At 36.7% G+C, this 23,973-nt stretch overlaps 1 protein-coding gene across 1 annotated transcript; it reads left to right on the forward strand.

The window, feature by feature from the left end:
- Positions 1 to 13,869: 13,869 nt before the first annotated feature.
- On the forward strand, positions 13,870 to 21,964 carry RCAR3 (regulatory components of ABA receptor 3). Its single transcript, XM_006837389.4, has 3 exons — positions 13,870 to 14,040; positions 15,636 to 15,854; positions 21,219 to 21,964. The coding sequence occupies exons 1-3, from the start codon at positions 13,906 to 13,908 to the stop codon at positions 21,435 to 21,437; spliced, it is 573 nt and encodes a 190-aa protein (XP_006837452.2). The 5' UTR covers positions 13,870 to 13,905; the 3' UTR covers positions 21,438 to 21,964.
- The last annotated feature ends 2,009 nt before the right edge of the window (positions 21,965 to 23,973 follow it).

Genomic DNA, 23,973 nt, shown 5'->3' on the forward strand with positions numbered 1-23,973 from the left:
ACTGGACTTAAATACCAAAATCAAGTAAACACATGTATCCTTCAAATGGAAGTGGTTTGGTGTCATTTGGATATCATTTGTTAGGTCAACAGAGTGATACAAAAATATCAAACTTTCCTGGGACTTCACAGCACCGCCATGACACACTTTAAATATCATTTCATAACTTCTAATCTATACTAGATAACAATATGAAACCTTTTCTATCTTAAACTAGACTCACAAGAGCATCATTTCACATATTTTTAAGATCAACATGAGCGATAACGGTGCCCAACTTATCATACAAATAAGACTCAATTTCTGAAAACATAACTCAAGTCATACATGCACCCGATTCTTTCACACAAATTCTATACAAACTCATGCTTAACTCCATGCTTTCACACTATGGACGCATAAGAGTATGATCCACTTAGCTTGTGTGTACAATTGTGCCCTCACAAACCCTCACACAGTCACTCAACTTCACTCCAAGTTTACCCACCAAGCTTCCTTCAAAAGCCAAGCTCCCAAATCTTGAGTTCTAAGTATTGGGCTCTAGAGAGAGAAAAATGAGAAGAATGAATGGCATGAGAGAGGTTTATGTATGTGCTGGCTAAGTGGCATCCCAAAGCTGGACAAGTGGCAAGCACCACATATGCACAATGACAAGTGGCGTGTGTGGCAACATGCAGCTGGCAGGTGGCAGTATTGTTCATGCACGGCGGTAACACAGACGGCGATAACACAAAAGGTGAAGAAACAAACGACGATAACACAAAAGGCGATAACACTTCACTTCTCCTCGTTCATTGGCGCTTTACCACCTCGCAAGCCCCTCGAGCTGGGAAAGGTTTCGGTTCTTACATCATCTCCCCCCTTAAAAAGGATTTTGTCCTCAAAATCATACATATGAATCCAAACAATAGAGAGGAGGGTACCCATATACTCACTGCTGCCTAATGTAACTATCTACAACGTCTACTTAACATCTCACATCCTATACTTAATATCTCATGGCAATACTCAGAGTGTCATGCACTAACAAATCAGATACCATATCATTCCAACATGCAAACCTTAATAGGTTAACATAAGTAGATATGTAGCTCAAGTTATTTAACCATAAGTAATCTCAACAGATCAACAACTACCAGCTAACTCACTGGTATCAATCTCCTGGTCAGGTCCAGCCATACTCACAAAGCAAGCACCTTATAAGTATCAATCACCAAGTTAGACCCTGCAATACGCTCAAAGCAAGCACCTCACTGATGTCAATTATGGTCATGCAGTTTGCTCAAAGAAGGCACCACAGAATCGCAAAGTCAGGCCCTGCGATACGCTCAAAGTAAGCACCTCACTATTATCAATTATAGTCATACAATACGCTCAAAGCATGCACCACAGAATGACAAAGTCAGGCCCTACGATATGCTCAAAGCAGGCACCTCACTATTATCAATTATGGTCATGCAATATGCTCAAAACATGCACCACAAAATCACAAGGCCAAGCCCTACGATACACTCAAAGCAAACATCTCACTATTATCAATTATGGTCATGCAACACGCTCAAAGCATGCACCACAGAAAGTCAGACCTTGCGATACACTCAAAGCAGGTACCTCACTATTATCAATTATGGTCATCCAATACGCTCAAAGCATGCACCACAGAATCACAAAGTCAGGGCCTGCGATACGCTCAAAGCAGGCGCCTCACTATTATCAATTATGGCCATACAATACGTTCAAAGCATGCACCACATAATCACAAGTCAATCCCTGCGATACGCTCAAAGCAAATACCTCACTATTATCCATTATGGTCATGCAATACGCTTAAAGCATGCACCACATAATCACACAGTCAAATCCTGTGATACGCTCAAAGCAGGCACCTCATTATTATCAATTATGGTCATGCAATACGTACAAAGAATGCCAAAGAAATCACATAGCACTCATCACTTCAGTCACACTACCAATGGGTGTCTCATTACGTAGCGCTTCATACCACAATAGCACTTATCACCCGGACGAACACACGGGTCCCATCACATATCACATCAGGTGGTAGGCCCATGCTCACCCATCAATACCATATTATGCTTACTATGTCAAAACATAGCAAGTCTCGTTATCATGCATTCATATCACATTTCATTTATCACAAGGTTGACCATACAGGTCATATCATATAGTGCTTATCACTTCAAACCCATGGCACTTATAAGTTCCTAAACAAATGGGGCAGGACATACCCCTCAAGCAAAGCCCCACACAGTTAACATACCAAAATAGTCTTCATAGAATCCCCCATCTATTTATACACAACTAAAGCACAATCTAACAATGAATATTCGAAATTTATAAGACATGCCAAAATGTGGTGTTATAACAGAGTGAGAAGAAACAAGGTCAAACAAAATTCTAGATTCTACACCACAACTCAAAAGCATACCTCTGGTCTCCGAAGTCGAGGCCTTAGCTCCTTCCCCACTATGTGCAAAGACCCGATCCTGAGTCTTTGATTTGGGCTCAATTTCTAAACAGATGGCCTGACTTGCCACACTTGAAGCATGCTTTCGTCTTCAGCCAGCACTCAGAAGCCACGTGACCTTGCTTCCCACAGGAGGCACAATGCACTGGCTGATTTTACTTAACATCGCCCAGGGAGGTCTTTTGGGTTTTATCATTCCCCCTATTTCCTTTTTCTTGTAGGCCTCTTGAGGGCGAAGCCCTTGCCTTCCGCTTCTCCTTCCTTAGTCTGTAATCATCGCAATTCCTTTCTATCTTCCTAGGCAAGTCCACCAATTAGGAGAAAGTCTTAAGATTGGCCGCCATTACCCTTCTTCGAATATATGGTCTAAGGCCCCTCTCAAACTTATTTGTTTTACGAGCCTCCGTATTGATTATATGTGGGGCGTATTGAGACAACTCTGAGAACTTAGCCGCATAACGTTTCACAGTCGACTTCCCTTGCTGCAATTCTAATAACTTTACTTCCTTCCTTTCTTTTACCGAGTCAGGGAAGTACTTTTCGTTAAAGGCCCCTAAAAATTCTTCCCAAGTAGGTACTGTCCCTATCTCTTCCTAGGATTGCCGGACCAAACACCACCATTGTTCGGCGTCCCCTTCTAGCATGAAGGTACCCAGCTTCAACTTCTGCTCATCTGAGCACTGTAAGACTCCGAAGATTTTCTCAACTTGCATCAGCCACCTTTTGGCTTTCTCCACTCCTCCATGTCCTGTAAAAGTTGGTGGCCCTAACTTCTTAAACTTCTCTATTAGACCACTATTATCATGTCCTGAGCCAAGGGTAGCCGAGGCCGGCATATGGTCCTTCATTATCTAAGTCATGGCCCCTAAAGTCTTGAAAAATTCACCTAGGGCATCGGTATTCTCATTACTGGAACTCCCATTATTAGCATGAGTCATCAGAATCTTTAACCTAAAACAAGAGCACTCAGTCTCCAGCCGACTCAAAACTACTCTAGAGGCACTTCTATGACTCTCTAGACCAATAATCCTATCATGGTTGTTCTGATACCATAATTGTCACGACGCTATCCCCTGACCCTTACCGTACTTTACCAGAAGGCGACAGAGTGCGGGATCGCGACCGGAGGTTGCCAACGTCACTCAGGTGGGAGTGGCTCAACGCGTGTTAGAAGAGCGATAATCAAAGCAAACCACGAAAATAAAGAAAATTTATATATCATGCACCAAAAACTAAATAAATTAAAACCATTATTCATTCAACTCCAAGATTCTTTACAATATTGTTTAAGGCCTACAAGCCTAGCATTACAATACATCAATGAAAACAACACGGTGGCATTGCCACCAGACACCTACTAAGCAGAAGGGATCCCCCAACAGGTCTGGAGCTTCAAAGGTCTGCCACCACCACCCTGCTGTCGATTCCCACAAACAAGTACTAACACTCTACACATATGAAAAAAAATAAGCGAAGTGAGCTATAAGCTAAGTAACTAGATCACTACCCTTGTATTCCTAGTTGCAAGAATATACATAATAACATGGTCTACGGTTCATCAGAAATCATACTAGCATCACAGAGTAGGATCGTGCATAAGAATATATATATATGCCGTATAAAGAGAGTAACATTCAGATATCATAATCTCAAATCACATCACACTATTAATGGATGAATCATTGCATAGTGCTTCACATCACATTACTTATTATATCAAATCACAGTATTAGCATCAGCATCAATATCACGGTATCACAGTTCCAATCTCACACTATCACATCTTCATATTTTCTGCAATTTCAAGCAGTGACATCCAGTTATAAACAGGGTTATAACTCCTAATCCATTTTGAATTCAAAGACAGTTCCAGAACCAATTTTATACTAGACACACATATCTTTCAAATGAGGGTAGTTTGAAAGCATTTGGACTCTATTTGGCTATTCAAAAGTACGTAATAACATAAGTGATAGTCTTGAAATTGGTAAAAATCTGGCAACTGTAACATATGCTCACATTTTTATACATAACTTTCAATCTAGGAGGAATTTCGAAATACTTTCAACATGCAACTTTAAGCCTATTCAAAAATCTTTCAAATAGCAGTAGTTTAGAAGAAAACCGGCTCCATTTGATTAGTCAAAATTCATGACAACAAAAATATCAGTTCTAAAATTTTACTAAATCTAACAACATTGATCTGCTTACACATTTTGAAGCATAACTCTTTATGCATAAAGAATTTGAGCAAGATTCCAACATGTATATTTTAATAGAAATAAATATCTTTCTAATAGCCATGACTTGAGGTCATTTGGACCTCGTTTGTTTAGGAAAAATCTCAGTATAACAGAGGCAACATTTTTACAATTTATTACAGTTTACTAATAGTGACATACCGGCACAAATCGAAGCATAGCTTCCAAACTATCAAGAATATCAACTGGACTTAAGCATCAAAATCAAGATAAACACATGTATCTTTGAAATGGAAGTGACTTGGTATCATTTGGATGTCATTTGATAAGTCAACTGAGTGATATAAAAATATCAAACTTTCCTAGAACTTTACAACATAGCCATGGCACACTTCAAAGATCACTTCAAAACTTCTAATCTATACAAAGAAGACCCAATTTCTGGAAAACAGAACTCAAGTCATACATGCGCCCGATTCTTTCACACAAATTCTATACAAACTCATGCTTAACTCCATGCTTTCACACTATAGACACATAAGAGTATGATCCACTTACCTTGTGTATGCAATGGTGCTCTCATGAAACCCTCACACAGTCACTCAACTTCACTCCAAGTTTACCCACCAAGCTTCCTTCAAAAGCCAAGCTCCAAAATCTTGAGCTCTAACTGTTGGGCGCTAGAGAGAGAAAATTGAGAAGAAGGAATGGCGTGAGAGAGGTTTAAGTACTTGCTGGCTCGGTGGCATCCCCATGCTGGACAAGTGGCGGCAAGCACCACACATGCACAAGAACAAGTGGCGTGTGTGGCAACATGTAGCTGGCAGGTGGCAATCTTGTTCATGCACGATGGTAACACAAACGGCGATAACATAAAAGGGAATAACACAAATGGCGATAACACAAAAGGCGATGAAACTTCACTTCTCCTCTTTGATTGGCTCTTTACTGCCGCGTAAGCCCCTCTAGCTGGGAAAGGTTTCGGTCCTCATAGAAACCTACTCGAATTTTGAATTTTAGAAAGAGAAAATATATTAAAATTTAGAAATCAAAATTATATCAAATTTTAGAGAGAGAAACTACTTAAAAAAACTTAGAGAGAGAAACTATCTCAAAATTTTTGGAGAGAGAAATTATCGCTAAATTTATGATTTAGAGAGAAAAAGTATATTAAAATTTTCAAGAGATAAACTATATCAAATTTTAAATCGAGAAAGTGCATGACATTTTCAGTGAGAGAAACTATCTCAAAAAATTTTAGAGAGATAAACTATCTCAAAATTTAAGTATTAGAGAGATAAAATATCTCAACTTTTAAACTTTAGAGAGAGAAATATATTAAAGTATAGAGAGAATCTATCAAATTTTAAAGAGAGAAACTATTTCAAAATTTTAGAGTGAGAAACTATCTCAAACTTGAAGTTTTAGAGAGAGAAAGCATCTTAAAATTTAACAGAGTAACTATATCAAATTTTAGAGAGAGAAAGTACATAAAAATTTTTAGAAAAAGAAACTATCACAAAATTTTTAGAGAGAAATTATCTCAAATTTTAGCTTTAAGAAAGAGAAGTATCTTAAAATTTGAGAGAAAAACCACATTATATTTTAGAGAGAGAAACTACTTAAAAATGTTTAGATAGAAAAACCATATTATATTTTAGAGAGAGAGAGGGCATCTTAAATTTTAGAAAGAGAAACTATAGTAAATTTTAGAGAGAGTAAAGCACCTAAAATTTTTAGAGAGAAATTATCTCAAAATTTTTAGATAGAAAATTTCAAATTTTAATTTTGGATTGAAAGTATATTGAATTTCAGAAAAACAAACCATAAAAAATTTTAGAGAGAGAAACTATCTCAAAATTTTTACTGATACGCTATCCCAAATTTTGAGTTTTAGATAGAGAAAGTTCAAAAAAAATTTAGAGAGAGAAAATGTATCAAGGTTTGTTATCAAACAATGGACATTGAAGTGATTACAAGGAATCTATGAATTTTTTATAGTTTATCCAAACAAGAGATTTGAGGAATCCATGACAAAAATACTTGATATTGAAAATCCATAGGTTTCCTTGGATTTCAAATATCTAAGATTCCTAATTTCCTCCAATTTAAATGAGCCCTTAGGGAAAATTACCAAAAACTCCAAGACAACACTTTCTATGCAACTTACCCCCAACGAAGCCTTTTCTCTCACTATTTTCCCCAAAACAAACTTTCTATGCAAATACCCCCAGGAGAAAAAGTTCATTTTTTTAGACGAAAATGTCCTTCCCATATACCAAAATCATTTTGATCAGATTTAACGTTGACTTTTGGATCCTAGTAGCACATTGCCAGAGCATACTATGACATTGCCGAAGCACAACTACCAGACCGCCATAAGACAACTACCGGACCGACCTAAGACAACTACCGGACCTAAACTGAGTACTGTCGGACCACCCTTTACATAGTTCCGAGGCCTGGAATCCAATAACATCTACTACCAGACCACCCTTTGCAACTACCGGACCGCACTTTACATAGTGTCGAAGCTCTATTGCCAAATCGTACTTTACACAGTGCCAGAGCCCTATTGCCGAAGTGCACTTTACATAGTGTCGGAGCGCTACTGCTGAACCGCACTTACATAGTGTCGGAGCCCCTATTTTGGTGGGATAGAGGAGAGAGAGGCATGGGGAAGGTAAAAGTAAGGGAGGGTAGTTTAGGCATTTTTATTTTTTATTTGGTTGGGGGTATTTGCATAGAAAGTGTATTTTGGGAAAAAAAGTGAGAGAAAAAGTTAGGTTGGGGGTAAATTGCATAGAAAGAGTAGCATTGGGGCTTTTCAAGTTTCATAGATCTGCTCAATTTACAACTTTTATAGTTAAAGATGAAAATGTATTTTAAGTCTATCACAAAGATTTCTAGTATTAAAACCATATTTCTCAATACTATTTGAAGATGGGTTTTACTTTGATGGTTTAGATCCTCGGCTCTATACTAACCTGACCTTTTTTTAAAATGGGAAAAGTTTATATGAGGCTCTAAACAATCAAATTTGAGCCTACCTCAAAAATTTCACTAGAAGAGGTTGTTTTGATTCCCAAATATCTTCAAATTGATCATCTGAACAACAAGATATATAGACACTAGAAAAAAATGGATTTCGAGTTTTGGAAATAGTGTATTTTGTAACGCATTTTTGGAACATCAATTTCAAGATTTTCATAGATCTGTCGATCCACACTATATTTTAAGCTTTAAACTTTATAAATAAATATGAAAATATATTTTTAAGGCTATCACAAAGATTTTCAGTAGTAAAACTACATCTCTCAACACTGTTTGAAGGTAGGCTCTAATTTGATTGTTTAGAGCACAGGTTCTATACAAACCAAACCCTTTTTAAATTGCCCCTGTTCTGAATCGCTACTTATGAGTGTTGGGAAGTCCGAGTTTTACAAGTGATAGAAGTACCTCTTTGAGATAAAATTATTAAAATATCTTTAATTGTTTGGAAAAAGTTTATATAAGGGTGCAACTTTATATGTAGAATTATGGATGCACTTAAAAAGTCCATTGAAAAAGGTAGTTTTAATGTTGAAAAACCCTTTGATTGATCATTTCGACATCGAGATATATGACCATGAAAAATAAAAAGATTTTAAGTCTCAAAAATAGTGTATTTTACAACATATTATCTACACCGTCCATTTTCAAGATTTTTCATATGTCTATAGATCTACTTGATTTTAACCATTTTTAAATTTAAAATTTCATAATTAGATATAAAAATAGATTTTGAGATAAAACTAAAAACATTTTACATCAAAATTATATGCCATGATAAAATTTGAAGGTGCACCTTACCTCTACAGCTACGGATGCATCCGTATGCTAACCGCACCCTAATTGTTTTGGATTCTTAATACCAAATATGGACAATTTGGGTGTTTTAGAAAAAAAAAAAAAAAAAAAGTACCTCATTTATATAAAAATTTAAAAGCATACCGTTTAGTGTTATGGGCTTTCAGCTCCTTTTATGATATTTTCCCAGAAAAAAAAAAAAGCTCCCAATAGGATGCTTGTTCTGGTAGTACTTTCAAGTACGGAAAATGAATGGTATGAAGAAAACGCCATTCAACCTTTCCGAATATAAAACTCCATGAAAATACCTCACTTTTGAGGGTCTTGGTAGTACTTTCAAGTAAGGAAAATAAATGGTATGAAGAAAACGCCATTCCGAATATAAAACTCCATGAAAATACCTCACTTTTCAGGGTCGTATCAAACATGTTGGATCGTTAGTTCAGGCGTTGAAAGGACTAAATTTTGGCTAATTTTTGCCCAAAAATGGGGAGCATCATAAAACCAATGTTTCATGGCCCAAACAAATAAATAGGGACCGGAAATTCCCGTGGGAGCATTTGTCTGTGCACATTTGATGGTAAAACCTCCAGAATTGGTTTGGTTTGACGGGAACTTCCTTCCAAATAGAGATTTTGTCCATCAGAAAGCCGATTTCATCCCAGAATAGGTGCGAAATTGATATGGCATATTTTTACGGGGTGGGAAGGCGACAATTGGTTTTCCCATGAACCAAACATGAGCAATAGTGGTTCGTCAAGAAATCTCTTCCAAAGAGAGATTTCCCACGAGCTAAACATACCTCAAGAATTTTAGTACCTTAAAATTTGGGACCCAAAGATCATTCCCAATTTTGTCAAGAAGGAAACTAAACATACCTCAAGAATTTTAGTACCTTAAAATTTGGGACCCAAAGATCATTCCCAATTTTGTCAAGAAGGGCCCCATGGGTATGTTTGATTGGTAGAATTCTTTGGGAGCAGAAGACCCAAGTTCCACCAATTCGCCCTTGTTACGGAGTATAGAAGGTTAGAAACCATATAATGAAAGTGTGACATTCCATCCCTAGTGTAAAAATGACTCTTTCTTGTCAATAACTGTCATTCTTAACAGTGAATGCACGTGCATAATTCTACATAATACGTTCCCCAAAATTAACAGGAACTAAATTTCCTTGCCACATACAAGGGGTTAGAATGGCCTCCTATAATCCTATCAGCCTTTCAATTTCTCTCACCCATTTTCAAGTGAAAATAATGATGGGTTTATATCACTATCAGGTTCAACTATTTCCTACTAGTTTTTCTCTTTTTTCTCCTCTGTTTTGGCATGTGATTTTCCCCTTTTTCCTTATTTACTGTTATCTATCATCTTCACACTATTTCCTAATAGAAAGTCAAATACCACTTACAAGCAACGTTTTGTATTAAGTGGGATATGAGATTTTGCATCTCGATTATTGGGAAAAGGAAGAGATTGCGCATCCCACATGCTTTATGCCCAATGATCTGATTTCAATCTCAGTCTTCTGCTGTAGCAACCCTTATCGTCATGAACTTGATAGAGACCATCACTATCATCATCATCATTACCGAATTTTTTTTTTAAATTATTTGGAGTCGGCTGCTGTCATCCTTATAACCCAACAATCTAATCTCAAACTTAATCTTTTGTGGTAACATCCCTTACCGCTAGAAAAATTGTTTCATGCGGGCTGAACCGTATTTCTACATATCCGGTCTAAAAAGTGTAAAGCATCCATTTTAAAGATGGATGCAAGTAGGTGTTCCATCTAAAAATAGTGGAAATTAATTGTCCAAATGTTTTCTTGTTAGAATTAATATTTTTAATTTTTAAAAATTATTTATTTTTTCATATTCATGATCTACATGTTAGAGATTACATGTTCTTAAAAGTTAAGTCGTAAAATCTATCTTAAAATATATTTATTAAGAAGCCTGCATTTCTGCATATTGGGCTAGACTGCATAGAAACCATCATGTAGGTTTTATTTAAAAAGGCCTTGAATTATTAAAATTAGGGTATGGTTTGTACATAGTTGCAACATTAAACAATCGAATTAAGATACACCTCCAAATTTTATCGTAAATATAATTTTGATGCAAAAAATTAGTAGGATGACTTGATAATGTATTTTCATTTCTAATTATAAAATCCTAAACTCCAAAAATGGTTCAAATCAAGTACATCTATAAACACTTGAAAATCTTGAAAACGGAAGGTCCAGATAATATGCTGCAAGATAAACTATTTTTAGGGCTCAAAATCTTTTTTTCCTTTTATATTCATATATAAACTTTTTACTTAAAATTATTACAGTTCCCTTTTAATTATTCAATGTTCATAAAATGAGTAGTAGTATTTTAATCATTAAAAAAAGTATTATTGATATTTTTACTAAAAGGCATGACTAATTATGAAGTGAAATTATAGATACTTTATTAAAATAAATGTAATTGTTTTTTTTTGTAAATATTTTAAATATGTCATGACAAATTTACCTTTTGTCTTTAGTACAAATAACAACACTACTCATTATAATGACAAAAAGACCCTAAGTGATTTTATAGAAATAAAATAAAAATTGGATAGTTAAATAATTCTAACGTTTCACACCTTTATATATATATATATATATATATATATATATATATATATATATATATATATATATATATATATATATATATATATATATATATATATATATATATAGGGTGTTAATATTAGAAAAAAAAAAATTGTTTCATGCCGGCTGGACCGCATTTCTACATATGTGGTCCATAAAGAGTAAAACATCCATTTTTAGCAAGTGTTCCATCTAAAAACAATAGAAACTAACAATCCAAATGTTTTTCTATTAGAATTATTATTTTTAGTTTTCAAAATTTATTTATTTTTTCATATTCATGATCTCCATGTTAGAGATTACATGTACTTAAAAATTAAATCTTAAAATCCATCTCAAAAATATATTTATTAAGAGGCCCGTATTTCTATATATGCAGGCGTGGCCACATAGAAACCGGGTCCTTAGAAAAGTCCTCATTTTGAATATTTTAGGTTTAATGAAATTTATCTAAATGTATATAAAAGAGGAACCATTCAACCTATAAGTATATTTTTTGATGACATTTAGAAATCCGTATAAAAAATATACATGTAACAATAATTGAATCCAATGTTTCTAAATTTATCTGGGAAATCACTGGCTAGAACAAAAACAGAAAATCAGTATGATTCCGACCCAAATACATAAAATCGGTATAATTTTTCTAGGAACGATTCTCAATGAGGAGGACCTGCCAAATCAGCCAATTCGGATGCCCAGTTTGCCAATCGTAAGCAAATTTCTTGAAGGCCTGACCAAATCGATTCCACTTAAATCCTCGTTGAATTGTTGAATCCATGGGAGTGGGCGTGATGTTAAAACGCTGGTAAGTTAGGTTTACATATGCTACGTTATTGGAGGAAACTGTACATTCACTCTCTCGAATAGAAGATCAATTTTATAAATTATTTTGATATGAAATTATGAGAACCATCTAAAAATCACAAGATGATTGTTTGAATTTTGACTCTCCTATCACTTAGATCTCAACCTTTAAAAATTGGATAGTTTCTATTCAATCTTGCAAATTATTTTTTCACCATATGGATAGAAAGTAGAATTTAGAATCGAACGAGGTTTCTATCGGGCCTAGGCTTTATGAAAGCAAAATAAAACCTCATTTCAAATCCTCATTCGGAAGCACTTTGGGCATTGAAAATCTTTATGATGGTTTTAAAATTAATTCCTAAAATTTTGAAATTAAAAAATTGTACAGATTTTGAAGATCTATTAACACTTTTTGGGGGGAAATGGATGGTCTAGATGATTTTTGATTTGTTACAATATCACTATTTTTAAAACTTAAAATCTTGATTTTTTTTAACAACTAAAATGTTCAAGAGCATATCACCGATTTAAAGCTTGAACGACAAGTTTTGATGAGTTATGAAGTGAGGGTTTACTTATGTTGATAGGGTACTGCCCTCTCAAACCATTTTCCTTCATAAATTTTTATAAAGTCAGTCAAAGGATTTACGTTCCAAAATTTGAGCTTGAAAAGTTAACCTTAGATTGAATTTTTTTTACCAAAGTAGTAAATAGACAGTACACTCCTGAAGGAGCATGAAATCTTTTGACTTCCGTAATTCCTTTTGCCCCAGCCCTCTTTTTGGCGGGCGGTTAAGCGGTAAGAAAGAGGATGCGGGCGTAGGAAATGGGATTGGGTTGAAAACATCGGCGATTAATCGGCATCTGCTACACGCCAAAATATTTGGACCGGTGGGCCCGGCGGCAGCGTGGCGAGCTCTACCATAACGCAACCAAGAAGCTTCGGGAATGAAGAGAGTGAGTCATTCTCATTAAAAAAACAACCCCGCCCCCCCAACTTGATCGACTCTGCGTTCGAGATCTCGCCACGTGTCACGCGATCCATGGATGTCCAGTCTCCAGACTGATAGAAAACCCTCAAAAACCCAAATCTTTGGGAACACAAAAGCGCCACAAATGATCGAAACACCCCTTTCTTCTTGCCCAATGACACAGTGCCCCAACTTCCAGCACACAGAAATGACTATTTTACCCCTGAAGCAGACGCCCACACGAGCTTAAGACAGCGGACAAAATCGTCACGTGATGTTTGGATAACGGATATCATCGACGATTTGTTTACATGGTCTAGCGGGACTACCTAATCCGGTGGTCGGCCCACCCAAAACGCACAGTGGATAACGGGGATATCCACTTCGTTTAATTCAGGTGGAAGACTTCTTTGTAATTATGGAAAAGTGGAGGGCATTATAGCCATTTTCTTGGACGAAAACCTGGGCTTTAGAGCGAAGTGGGAAAAGAAAAGAGAGAGAAAAAGGGGTGAAAAATAATGGAAAGGGGTGGGGTTGATTGAGCTGAGCGAAGGAATATGGGTTGCAGAGTGGACCGGATAAAAAGAAGAAAACCCTAAAAATCATTTAAAAAAGAAAAGAGAGAGAGAGAGGCGAAATAAACAATTGGGAAAAAGGAATCAATAAAAAGGTCTCAGAAAACCGGTGGTTTTCAGCACAGAGATAGCGAAAGAGAGAGAGCTCTGGTGATCCTGATAAAACAGGGGAAATCGGTGGTTTCTCCATCGGGTGAAAGCGGTTTTGAGGGTGGGAGTTAAGAGAAACGGTGGTTTTGGGTTTTGGTTGAGCAGAGAGGGGAGGAGAGAGGCGGTTTCTGGGTTTGTTGTCCAGTGGGAGGTTTATTGCTGCGTTTGGTGGTATTCGCGGGGTTAGGTTTAAGGTTATGGTTTGGCGGCCATGAGTAGTAGTAATGGATGCAGGATGGAGTCGGATCACGAGTACACCATGAAGCAGAGGCATCACAGGCATGAAATCATGGAGAACCAGTGCACCTCTGCGCTGGTCAAGCACATCAAGGCCCCTCTTCAGCTAGTAATTTTCTCTCTTCTTCCTACCTTTAATCTTTGTTTTTATCTCTTCTTCTTCTGGTCTCGCTTCTCTCCTCTTTCTCTATCTATTAGACTGTGTTTACGCGTTTGTGAGGACACTTAAGTGCATGATGGCCTATGTTTCAGTGGCCCAAGGGTTTAGCTTCCACCTACTCTGATGGATCTGTGTTCAATTTTCTGCTATTTTTTTTCGTATTGTAACTTTTAATTTTTAGTATTTTTGATCTATTAACTGTTCATTTACTGTTTCTACAGATGTTTTGGGCAAATTTGAATGCTTTCTCTGGCTTTCCTCTTCCTATTGTGTACTTATATTTTGTTTTGATGAAAATAGAAGTGTTTTGATGAAGTTTGGCGCTTCACTCTGTTTCTGAAGGTTTTCTGTTTTTGATGTTCAGTGAATTTAAAATTTTGGTTGTGTTGGAGCTAGAAGCTGAAGGCTCGAAGTCTTTGTGGTCTATAAATGGGAATATTTTTAAGACTATTGCGATTGTCTGCCTTCTGAAAATTGTTGCAATTCAGTGAAGATTTTATAAGGTTTTCATGGCTTCAAAGCGGGGATTTTTAATGGAAAATATTTGTGGTAGATTTGTCCTGCTCAAGCTTTTGAGAAATAATTTCTTTGAAGCATATGAAGATCCTCTTTCTTCTATTCTCTTTTCAGAGGGTTTTCTATGGTAACACTTCGTTCCAACAAATCTTAGAAATCAGCATAGTTCCTTCATTTGAGAAGTATTATACTGAAAGTCTAGCCAAGAAATTAAGAAATTTTCAGAGTAGCCATCTGGTTTTCAAAATCATTACAAGTAAACATTGCAGTGTTTAATACTGCCTCTTTTTTATTATTCATGGAAAAAAATGCTACATTTCTGAGCTTGAAATGATTATGAAAATTGGTCTAATTTCATGAAAAATAATCTGCAAAGGGCACCATTGAAGGATCTTTGAAATCATTTCTTTCTAAAAGAACTGTGAGAATGCTGCAACACCTGAAAAAGATTGTCTAATTATGGCAATAATGCTGTAATGTTCCTCTGTTAGAGTGGCATTCGATAATTAACCGTTTAAGTTTTGAATGAATCTTGCCAAAACAGCCTTGAAGAAGTCATGCGGTATTTAACCATTTTTAAGTTTGAAGACTCCTGCCAAACTTGCCTCAAGGAGGTTATGTGGTAATTAACTATAAGACAAGCCTTTGCTTCTTCTGTCAATTATAAAATTTTTGGGCAATACTTCCAAAATAACCTCGAGGAAATCAAGCGTATCAATGAGCACACACACTGTCTCTCTCATACACACACTCACACACAGATTCACTTCTTTGTTTTCTTAAATGGTACTTATCTGGTGCCCATTACAACTTTTCTTTCTAATCTTTTCTATTTCTTCATTTGCATTTCATAGTGGATAGCTTAGAAGATATTGGAAGGCGTGTGGGACAGATATACAGCCAAAAAAAAAAAAAGGAGAGAGAGAGAGAGAGAGAGAGAGAGAGAGAGAGAGAGAGAGAGAGAGAGAGAGAGAGAGTTTCCTTTTCTTGGTAAATTCATACAAATGATCTTTTTTTGGTTGAATTAGGTGTGGTCACTTGTGAGGAGATTTGATCAACCCCAGAAGTATAAACCCTTTATTAGCAGATGTGTGTTGGTGCGTGGGGACTTGGAGATCGGGAGTGTGAGAGAGGTTAATGTTAGATCAGGCCTTCCTGCTACTACCAGCACCGAGAGACTCGAGCTTCTTGATGATAATGAACATATTCTCAGTGTCAAGATTGTTGGTGGGGATCATAGATTAAAGGTTTGAACATTTCCTTGCTCTTTCTTCTACCTTTTTAATTTGGTTGGTTAGAACGAAGAACTAATTCTTACTAAGAGAAAGAAAGAAGTAATTCTTACTAAGAGAAAGAAAGAAGTAATTCTTTCAGTACGAAGAAAGAAAGAAGTAATTCTTTCAGTACGAAGAGAGATTACTTGCATTATGTCAAAATTATGTTAGGTCACTTGTTTAAAAGTATCGTATTTGGCATAATTATTTCGGTCCTACTGTATGGGCCAAACTATCAATAAGTAGGATGATCTTTTCACAGTCATACGAGGTATTCCTTGAAATGTTGTACCACTTTCTGTTTCAATTTTTTTGCAAGATATACTAAATGTTTTAGATCACACGAAATACCCTGATTCTATAGATGATCACTTTGTTAAGACCATTGCAAAAGCTCTCTCCACTTGACCCTATTCTTGATGATATTTCCTAAACAAACAAAACACATGAAACTCCAAAGAAGAAAATTAAGGTACTGGCCTTGCACTGATGCACTTCTCTGTTATTAGCATATTTCTTAAGGTTCTGTAGTGTTATTCTCTACGTCGCTTAGAAAAATCTTTTCTATAAGAAGATAGGTCAATTGGACTGTTGCACATCATCAATACTAGTTTGTATATAGCTTGGGACTCCTCTATATCATATGCATATAGATAATAAAGAGCCCAATAATAATCTTTCTGCCATTGCAAAGAGTTCTTCTGACTTCTGGGGGCTTTATTTTGTCTTCTTCATGATCTTCCTAATTTTTCTTTGCAAGCATGAAATGTTTTTAGTGGTGATAGGATGGAGCCTTTTGCACGTACAAAGCTCTCTTACAATGTCCCCATTGTTCATTGAGAAGTAATGCCATGTACGAGCATGGCTTTCAGAAAGGGAAGACTGCAATTGTTCAACAAAACGAAGGAGCCTCACATTTTATTTTTGTGTTTGATACTTATCTTCATGGTTGCCTAATTTGCATAATCCCCCAGAAATTTCTCTTGGTTCGCTGGTTTTACCAGACACATAATTTGACCTAATTGCGAAGTTACTATGGTTTGAGTTTGTGACACGTATGCTCTAACTGTGTGATTTAATATATTTCCTTTTAAATGCATGAAGAAATGTGTATACTTTAATTTCAGAAATATGTATCTTGTGTGTTAACAAATCACCAGCACGATTGATATTATATGTTCATAAGCTGATTTTTATTGACTATCTACTTGCATGAATACTATCTATAAAAGGGAATCATTATCTTGTTCATTGTTCGTCTTCAAAAAAAGGGAATATGATCTATATGGCCTTGGTAACTACCATCACAATGTGGTTTATTGCTTTCCAAGCAATTGGTTGGACAGTGATGGGGAGATAGTAGTAAGTACAATTCGTCTTCAATTGAAAAGGTTAGCTGATAATAACGAGTTCCTATCAAAACATTTGATAGGAATTTTAAGAGTGTTCACATTGACTTTCATCATGTTTTGAGTATGTGAAACACAACTGGAATGCAATATTCTCTTACTAAAATTTTGAGATTTTTTTGAATTTTTCATTGTTTCAAAAATGGCCTGCGTGGTGCTTAGGAGCCCATACGGCTAGGCAGGCCTGGACAGGCATATATGGGCACCAGTTCCTGGGGGTTTACTCAATTGGGTGCCTATTGTGAATTCCTGGGTGGGCACCCAGGAACTGGACCCTATTTTGGAGGATTAAGATTGTCATGAAGGCATTTTGGGTCTTTTTGCCCCATCAAATAGGGGTATTCTAGCTCCCCGTTCAATAGTAACTGAAAGCACCAAAAAATTATTGTTTTTGCTAATTTTTTGAATTGAGAAAAGTTTAATGTTTGAATAATCATCCAAAAGATTACCCAATCTTATTGGAATTTTGTTTAGGGTGCTACTGAGGTTATTGAAAGACTTTTTGGTGAAAAACATGAACAATTATCTTCTTTTTCCTTTTTTTTTTTATTTTGTATTTCATTTTATCTTTTATATTGCATCATTCTGTATTGGTCTTAGCGGAGACTGGACACTCTGTATGGTAATTGTATGTTACTATTGAGTATGGAGAGTTGGAAACTAATACAATATGGACTTGTTTATGTTTTTCACTAAATTTTCAATGATTTGAAGTTTTGAACGTGTTTTTAACATTCATGCGTATGTGTTTGCATAAAAACGTCTATGCAAAAATGCGAAATTGAAACAAATATTTGCACATATTTGCATATTTATGAAAATCTGTCACCTCAGGGTGCTTGAGGCGCTGGGCGACCTAGGACTGGCCGACCGCCCAGGGGCCGCCTAGCATTTTCTGAAACCTTGGGATTTTGTCATGCTCTTGTGATTCCTGGTAGATAATTTCAGTCTTCAGAAGAGTCAGAACACTCAGTGAACCAAATAAAAACTTGCCAAAATTAAACTTAAATTAATGCCAACCGAGTCTATCTTTACTCTACTCTCGACCCAAAATATTAGGGATTCTGTTGTCGATTTCCTGTATAACTTATGGTCTAGTCTTCAGCCAAAACTACCTAAAGTTTGTATGTCCCTTTAGGATATGAAGGCAATGTTTGAAATGGCAGATTGGATTGGCTTGTTGGACCAACTTTGACTGAAAACAACAGTAATCAGGTTTGTGATCATCTATTTTTGATCTGGAAGAGCCATAAACCTGTTCAAATGATGAATCGAGGAACTGAACGTGGAAAACAGGCTCAGGTAGTTTAAACTGAGTCGAGTTCCCCATTACGCAAGTCATAGTAACTGAAAATAGATTGCGACCTCCCTTGAGTATTTGACCTTATATCGTGGCTAGCTGGGATTTTGGCAATTTGGACTGAAATACTGAAAACGGATTGTGACCTCCCTTGAGCAGTCGACCTTATATTGTGACTAGCTGGGTTTGGCAATTTGGACTGAAATTCTAGAAAATTTGGGCCCTAGTTGTTCTTGTTTTTATAAAAAATTGTTCATAAGAATTTCAGTAATACAATGTTAACATAATCTCAAAAAAAAAAAAAAAACCATTCATATGAATGGACAATCTTTATATTTTTTTTGTCTAAATCCTCATGGCTGCCTCATGTTAGTTTTTCACTCTTGATTTCTATTCTTAGTTTTCCAATCTCTCTCAATGTTTTTCTTGTACTTTTTCTTTTCATTTTGAGTTATTATTTTGTTTCCAGTGGTGTTTGTGTGTTCTTGTGTAATGCACGTTATCTTACTCTGTCTGTTTCTTAATGAAAGGAAACATTAACTTGAGGCACTTGAGGATGTAAGCACGGGTAAAGGAGAACAAGGTAGCCAACCATCCTCTCCCATACCATATTATTACTTGTTTCTTGAGAAGAGTGTGTGGGGACGTGAATCTCGACCATCATTTACCTAATAAGGCAGAATTCATCAGGGTTATGTTCTTAATGCCTAGGCCACCACACTTTTTGGGGTTACAAATCTCAAATTTATATACTGATCTTTCAGAAGTTGTGGATCCAATGAAGAACTAAAATAAAATTTCAGAACCGAGGTCACCCACTGGCTGATCTCTTGGTTTTTGGGATTAGTTGACAAAAACCAAATGCTAGAATTTATTACTGGAAGCAAAATATCAGCACTCTTCTGGAAGAAGCAAACTCAGAAATAGTTAGTCTCAAGCGAAATTTTAGATAGCACAGTTAAGGTTTTAGGGGAAAATTGTGTCCTTATATTGATTTACTAACACATGGTATTGAGATGTCCAGTGACCATTTCAATATGGCACTACATTATAAAATCAAATCTCCATGTTTCCAAAAGGCCATGGTTTGTGGATGGTTAGCGTTGAGAAAATTGAACTTTTTGAGTGAACTCTGGGCAGCATGTCTGTTGTGTCCTACCTCAAAATCCCTCACGTTCAGCTCAATTATGATTAGTTATTGTATGAGATAAGATTCTCTAGGTCTTTTCCTTGAGAAAAGCTATAGGACTTTCAATGAAGATTCCCAAGGTTAGGTCATACTGAGGGTTAACCCCAACCTCTTTCGTCTTTATCGCATATATACAGAGAGACAGAGAGAGAGAGATCTTCAAGGCGAGAGTTTGAAAATAATGATCAAGTGGGCACCCACGTGGGACGAAGTATCTGACAACAATGCTTTGGGGCCATGTGGCCCTCTAGAACCCCCATCCAAACAAAAAATAGGATAGACTCTGGATTATTCTCTGCCTCTGCCCTTATGTAACGCATGTATGTGCATGTTGGACGCGTGCATAGCCCGTAATATGTGGTCCACTTTTGACGGTTGGCTATTTATGGATACACAATGTGGTAATTCCCACTGTTGATAGGGTTAATACTGATTGTGGAGACACCATGGCCTGTAAATACAAGGCCTACTTTTGTCGGTGGGCTATTTATGGATATGACGTATTAATTCCAGGTGCTGATAGGCTTACTTTTGATTATGGAAACACCTTTGACGGAACACCCTTGACACCACTTGAAATTTACTTTTGAATTATCCAAATTCTGAGAATGAGCTTTGTATAGCAACTGTAGTTGTGAAACCCATTTCATCAGAAGCAATTTTTTAACAAAATGTTTTCTATGAAATATTTCATATGTTTTGCAGTTCCCTTATGTTTCTCGTGCTCCCAATTATTTCTACAAAGCTTGTGCATGATTATTTGAGTATTCATCCACTATTTGGAGTAAGAATTTTTTTAATTTTCCCATTTATCGCATCATTTCATTTCCCTGTTTTGGTTGCATTTTGTCATTGGACGACTTATTACCGCATTGTCATATCACTATTCTGTTTTTTCTGTTGGCAGAGAGGGAAGAAATATGTTGACAGTTGAAGCTTTCTTGATTAACTCTTAACCTTGTTCTGATATGTGACCAGATGACACTAAAATTAATAAAATCTGCAATCACCTTTCGTTCAGGAACTGATTAAAAATGGTGTGAACCAGTTGAACCATATCAGATACTTTGTAGGCTAGGCTAATATAGAGAATAGTTCTCAATCCAATTATATATGTGAATCTCCTTATCAAGGGGGAACTACCAAGAGGCCACTGGTTTTGACAAAATTAAGACTACTGTGTATAACACATCCTAAAATCAAGTATGAATGTCATTCTGAAAATGGTACTCCTCCTATGTAATGGAGAATAGCTACCCATAGGAGGGAGGGAGGGAGGGAGGGAGGGAGAGTGTGTGTGTGTGTTGAAATCACTTGAAAACATTACTCACTCTATTTACGGTTATCTTATTGAGTCTAGGAATATGAAGAAAATTAATCATGGTCCTGTGTATACTTGGATTGATTTCCTAACTTTGTTTGTGTCTTTCTTTTTGCAGAACTACTCGTCGCTGATTACACTTCACCCAGAGATCATCGAGGGACGACCTGGTACAATGGTTATAGAGTCTTTTGTTGTGGATGTGCCCGACGGCAACACCACGGATGAGACCCGCTATTTTGTGGAGGCCCTCATAAAATGCAATCTCAAGTCGTTGGCTGATGTCTCTGAGCGCCTAGCCATTCAGGATCGCACTGAACCCATTGACAGGAGTTAGAGTCATGATGGGCTCATCGCCACCCTCTATGGCCCATGTGACCATCTCTCTCTCTCTCTCTAGATCTCTGTCTTTACCCCCTTGCCTGAGAAGTTGGTTATTTGTTTGACTGTATACTTATTGTACAGCTTCTCAGGGCCTTTGTTTTCTATAGGAAAGCCAACGTTCTTGATGGAGTTTGCTGTTTTTATTTCTACTCTCTTGTTAAAATCCCAATAGAGAGCACAAGTACCAAACTGGGCCCTCTTGCCTCTGATCTTTCTTGGGGAGTTTCGTGTTGGTTTTTGGCAGTCGGAATTCACTGAGGATGATGATGCTGCTGCTGCCGCCGCTGCCGCTGCAATGCTATCCACCACAGATTGGGTGTAAATATAGATGACCACTCATCCTTTTTAAGTGTTTCCATTTCTTTTCTTGTGGTTGTTCTCTCTCTCTCTTCTTTTCTCTTTTGTTTGAATTTTACTTTTTAGTGTACTCTGCCTTTATTACCGTTATTTATGTGATTCTGTGATAGATTTTGTCTTTAATCCTTTTAAGGGTCCCATAAATGGTTGTGTTTTAATTATGCTCTGGGTGTTTATTACTACTGCAGGTTCCGAAATAGAGAGACAAGGGCAAGGTATTATTTTGATTTTACGTCGGATTATGGGTGCCTTTTTTTTTCTATAAATAAATTAGCATTAATGAGATCCGTAGGTGCATTTACTCGATTGTTCCCGTTAGTACTTTGATTGGTTGTTAGCGGTAGAGGTCTGTTTCTCTGTGGGCCCACCCAATTAGGGTTTAGCGAATGAGAGGCTCAGTTCACTTGTTAGTAAGGGACCTCAGCTGCTTTTATTTGCAAGAAGCCATTTTAAGGGTATCATCGTGGTGTTTTATACATGCCTTGTCGATAACAGGAATGCGAGCTATTTATTTGCCACTCTTTTCTCTCCGAGCTTACAAGCTTTTCGGGTTATGAGCGCCTTCTAAAAGAGTTTAAACATGTAAAAATTGTGCGTACTTTCTTTACTTTGTAAAAATAGTTGAATATTGAGAGTTTGAGTTTTTTTTTTGTTTGTTTTTATGTTTGGATGGTTGTTGTATTAATCATTTATACATGTCATTGAAAAAAAGAGTATAATAATCAATGATAGGTATAAAAAGTTTAAATCAAGCATACAACAAAAAAGCAAACCAATAATAAAACAAAAGATGGCTTCATTCTTGCTCCTTATCAAGCTGTTGCATCTCATTGTATTATCTCGGCAAGTCATTGAGTTGGTTTATGAACACGTCAGAATCATTGGTATCAACTTGACTCTATTCATATCCCTTATAGTTTGTGTTTAGGATTGTTGTGCTCGTTGTCCGTAGTCCTCAAGGTTTTGCTTGCCCTCGTGATGGCCCTTACTCTCTTGCCCTATATTTTTGACCGCCCTACCTTTTTGCTGTTGTATCTCGGGTTGCTTATATCTTGGTTGGGATAGAGTTGTCTCGGAATCATTATCTCTTCGTTTCCTCCTCTACCCCATTGCTCCTCTTCAACACGTCCAGCATCGTCTACATCTCCAACAAATTGCTCAAATATCGGTGGGGGGAATGTGTTGCTACTCCCTCTTTCCTCCTTGCTTATCAGTATTTTCTCTTTTACACTCCTCATTGATTGCCTCGAGGAATGCTCTCTTGCCCAACACTCGAGGCTCTTTTTCCACGAACTACACATTGGCTGTATCAAAGAGAAATATCGCATTCACGTCATTTGGGATGTAATCTTGAAGCGCCCGTGTCAGATTTCACTAATGGAGCTTTGAATTGTATTAAACAAAGACGAGCTTATGAAGACGGTCGGAAGTCAATCGATTTCTTCTTGGATTGTGGATCCATTGGAAGGTACTTTAGGACCACTCACATTTAGTAGCTGAAAATGTTTGGGAGAGTATCTTGATTGCTATCTTCTTTACGTGATTTGCGCCTCCACCATAACACTCCTACCATTCAGTTGAAATGAGATGTAAAGTGTGTTGTAAGAAAGAGGTGAAATATTTCATAAAGAAAATGGTGTAAAAGGAAACGTAACTACATACTAGATTACCTGGATTGATCGTACTTGGAGAAGTTATTACAAGACTTCTCGCAAATGAGCCTTCCACCTCCCTATACATAAACATATCGGAAAGACATCATGCTTTAGAGCTTTAATTATGTGTTAGATGAATGTTATCTCACTCAGTGACGCTAATTGGGATCTACGGTTCCTCTCCAACCTTTCGATAATATATTGCACCCCCTTGATGATATAGTGAGAACAAATAGTCTCGGCGTAAAAACAACTGGGGTTGAAGTATAAACCTATATAATACAAAGATAGAGAAATAATTTAGATTGACATCAAAGAAATATTGTAATCTAAATTTTCTAGACACATAATAAACATTTCACCTGCATAGTAGATCGAGCGGCTCAGTTGAGTTGTCCACCTTCTTTCTATGATTTCTACCACGTTTTTGGCAAAAGGGCATTTCGCCTTAATAGATCTCTTTGCCCTCTCTATCCC

Source organism: Amborella trichopoda, chromosome 1 (genome assembly GCF_054954075.1).
Source record: "Amborella trichopoda isolate Santa Cruz 75 chromosome 1, AtrichopodaSantaCruz75HAP2 v2.0, whole genome shotgun sequence".
NCBI classification, from domain to species: Eukaryota; Viridiplantae; Streptophyta; class Magnoliopsida; order Amborellales; family Amborellaceae; genus Amborella; species Amborella trichopoda.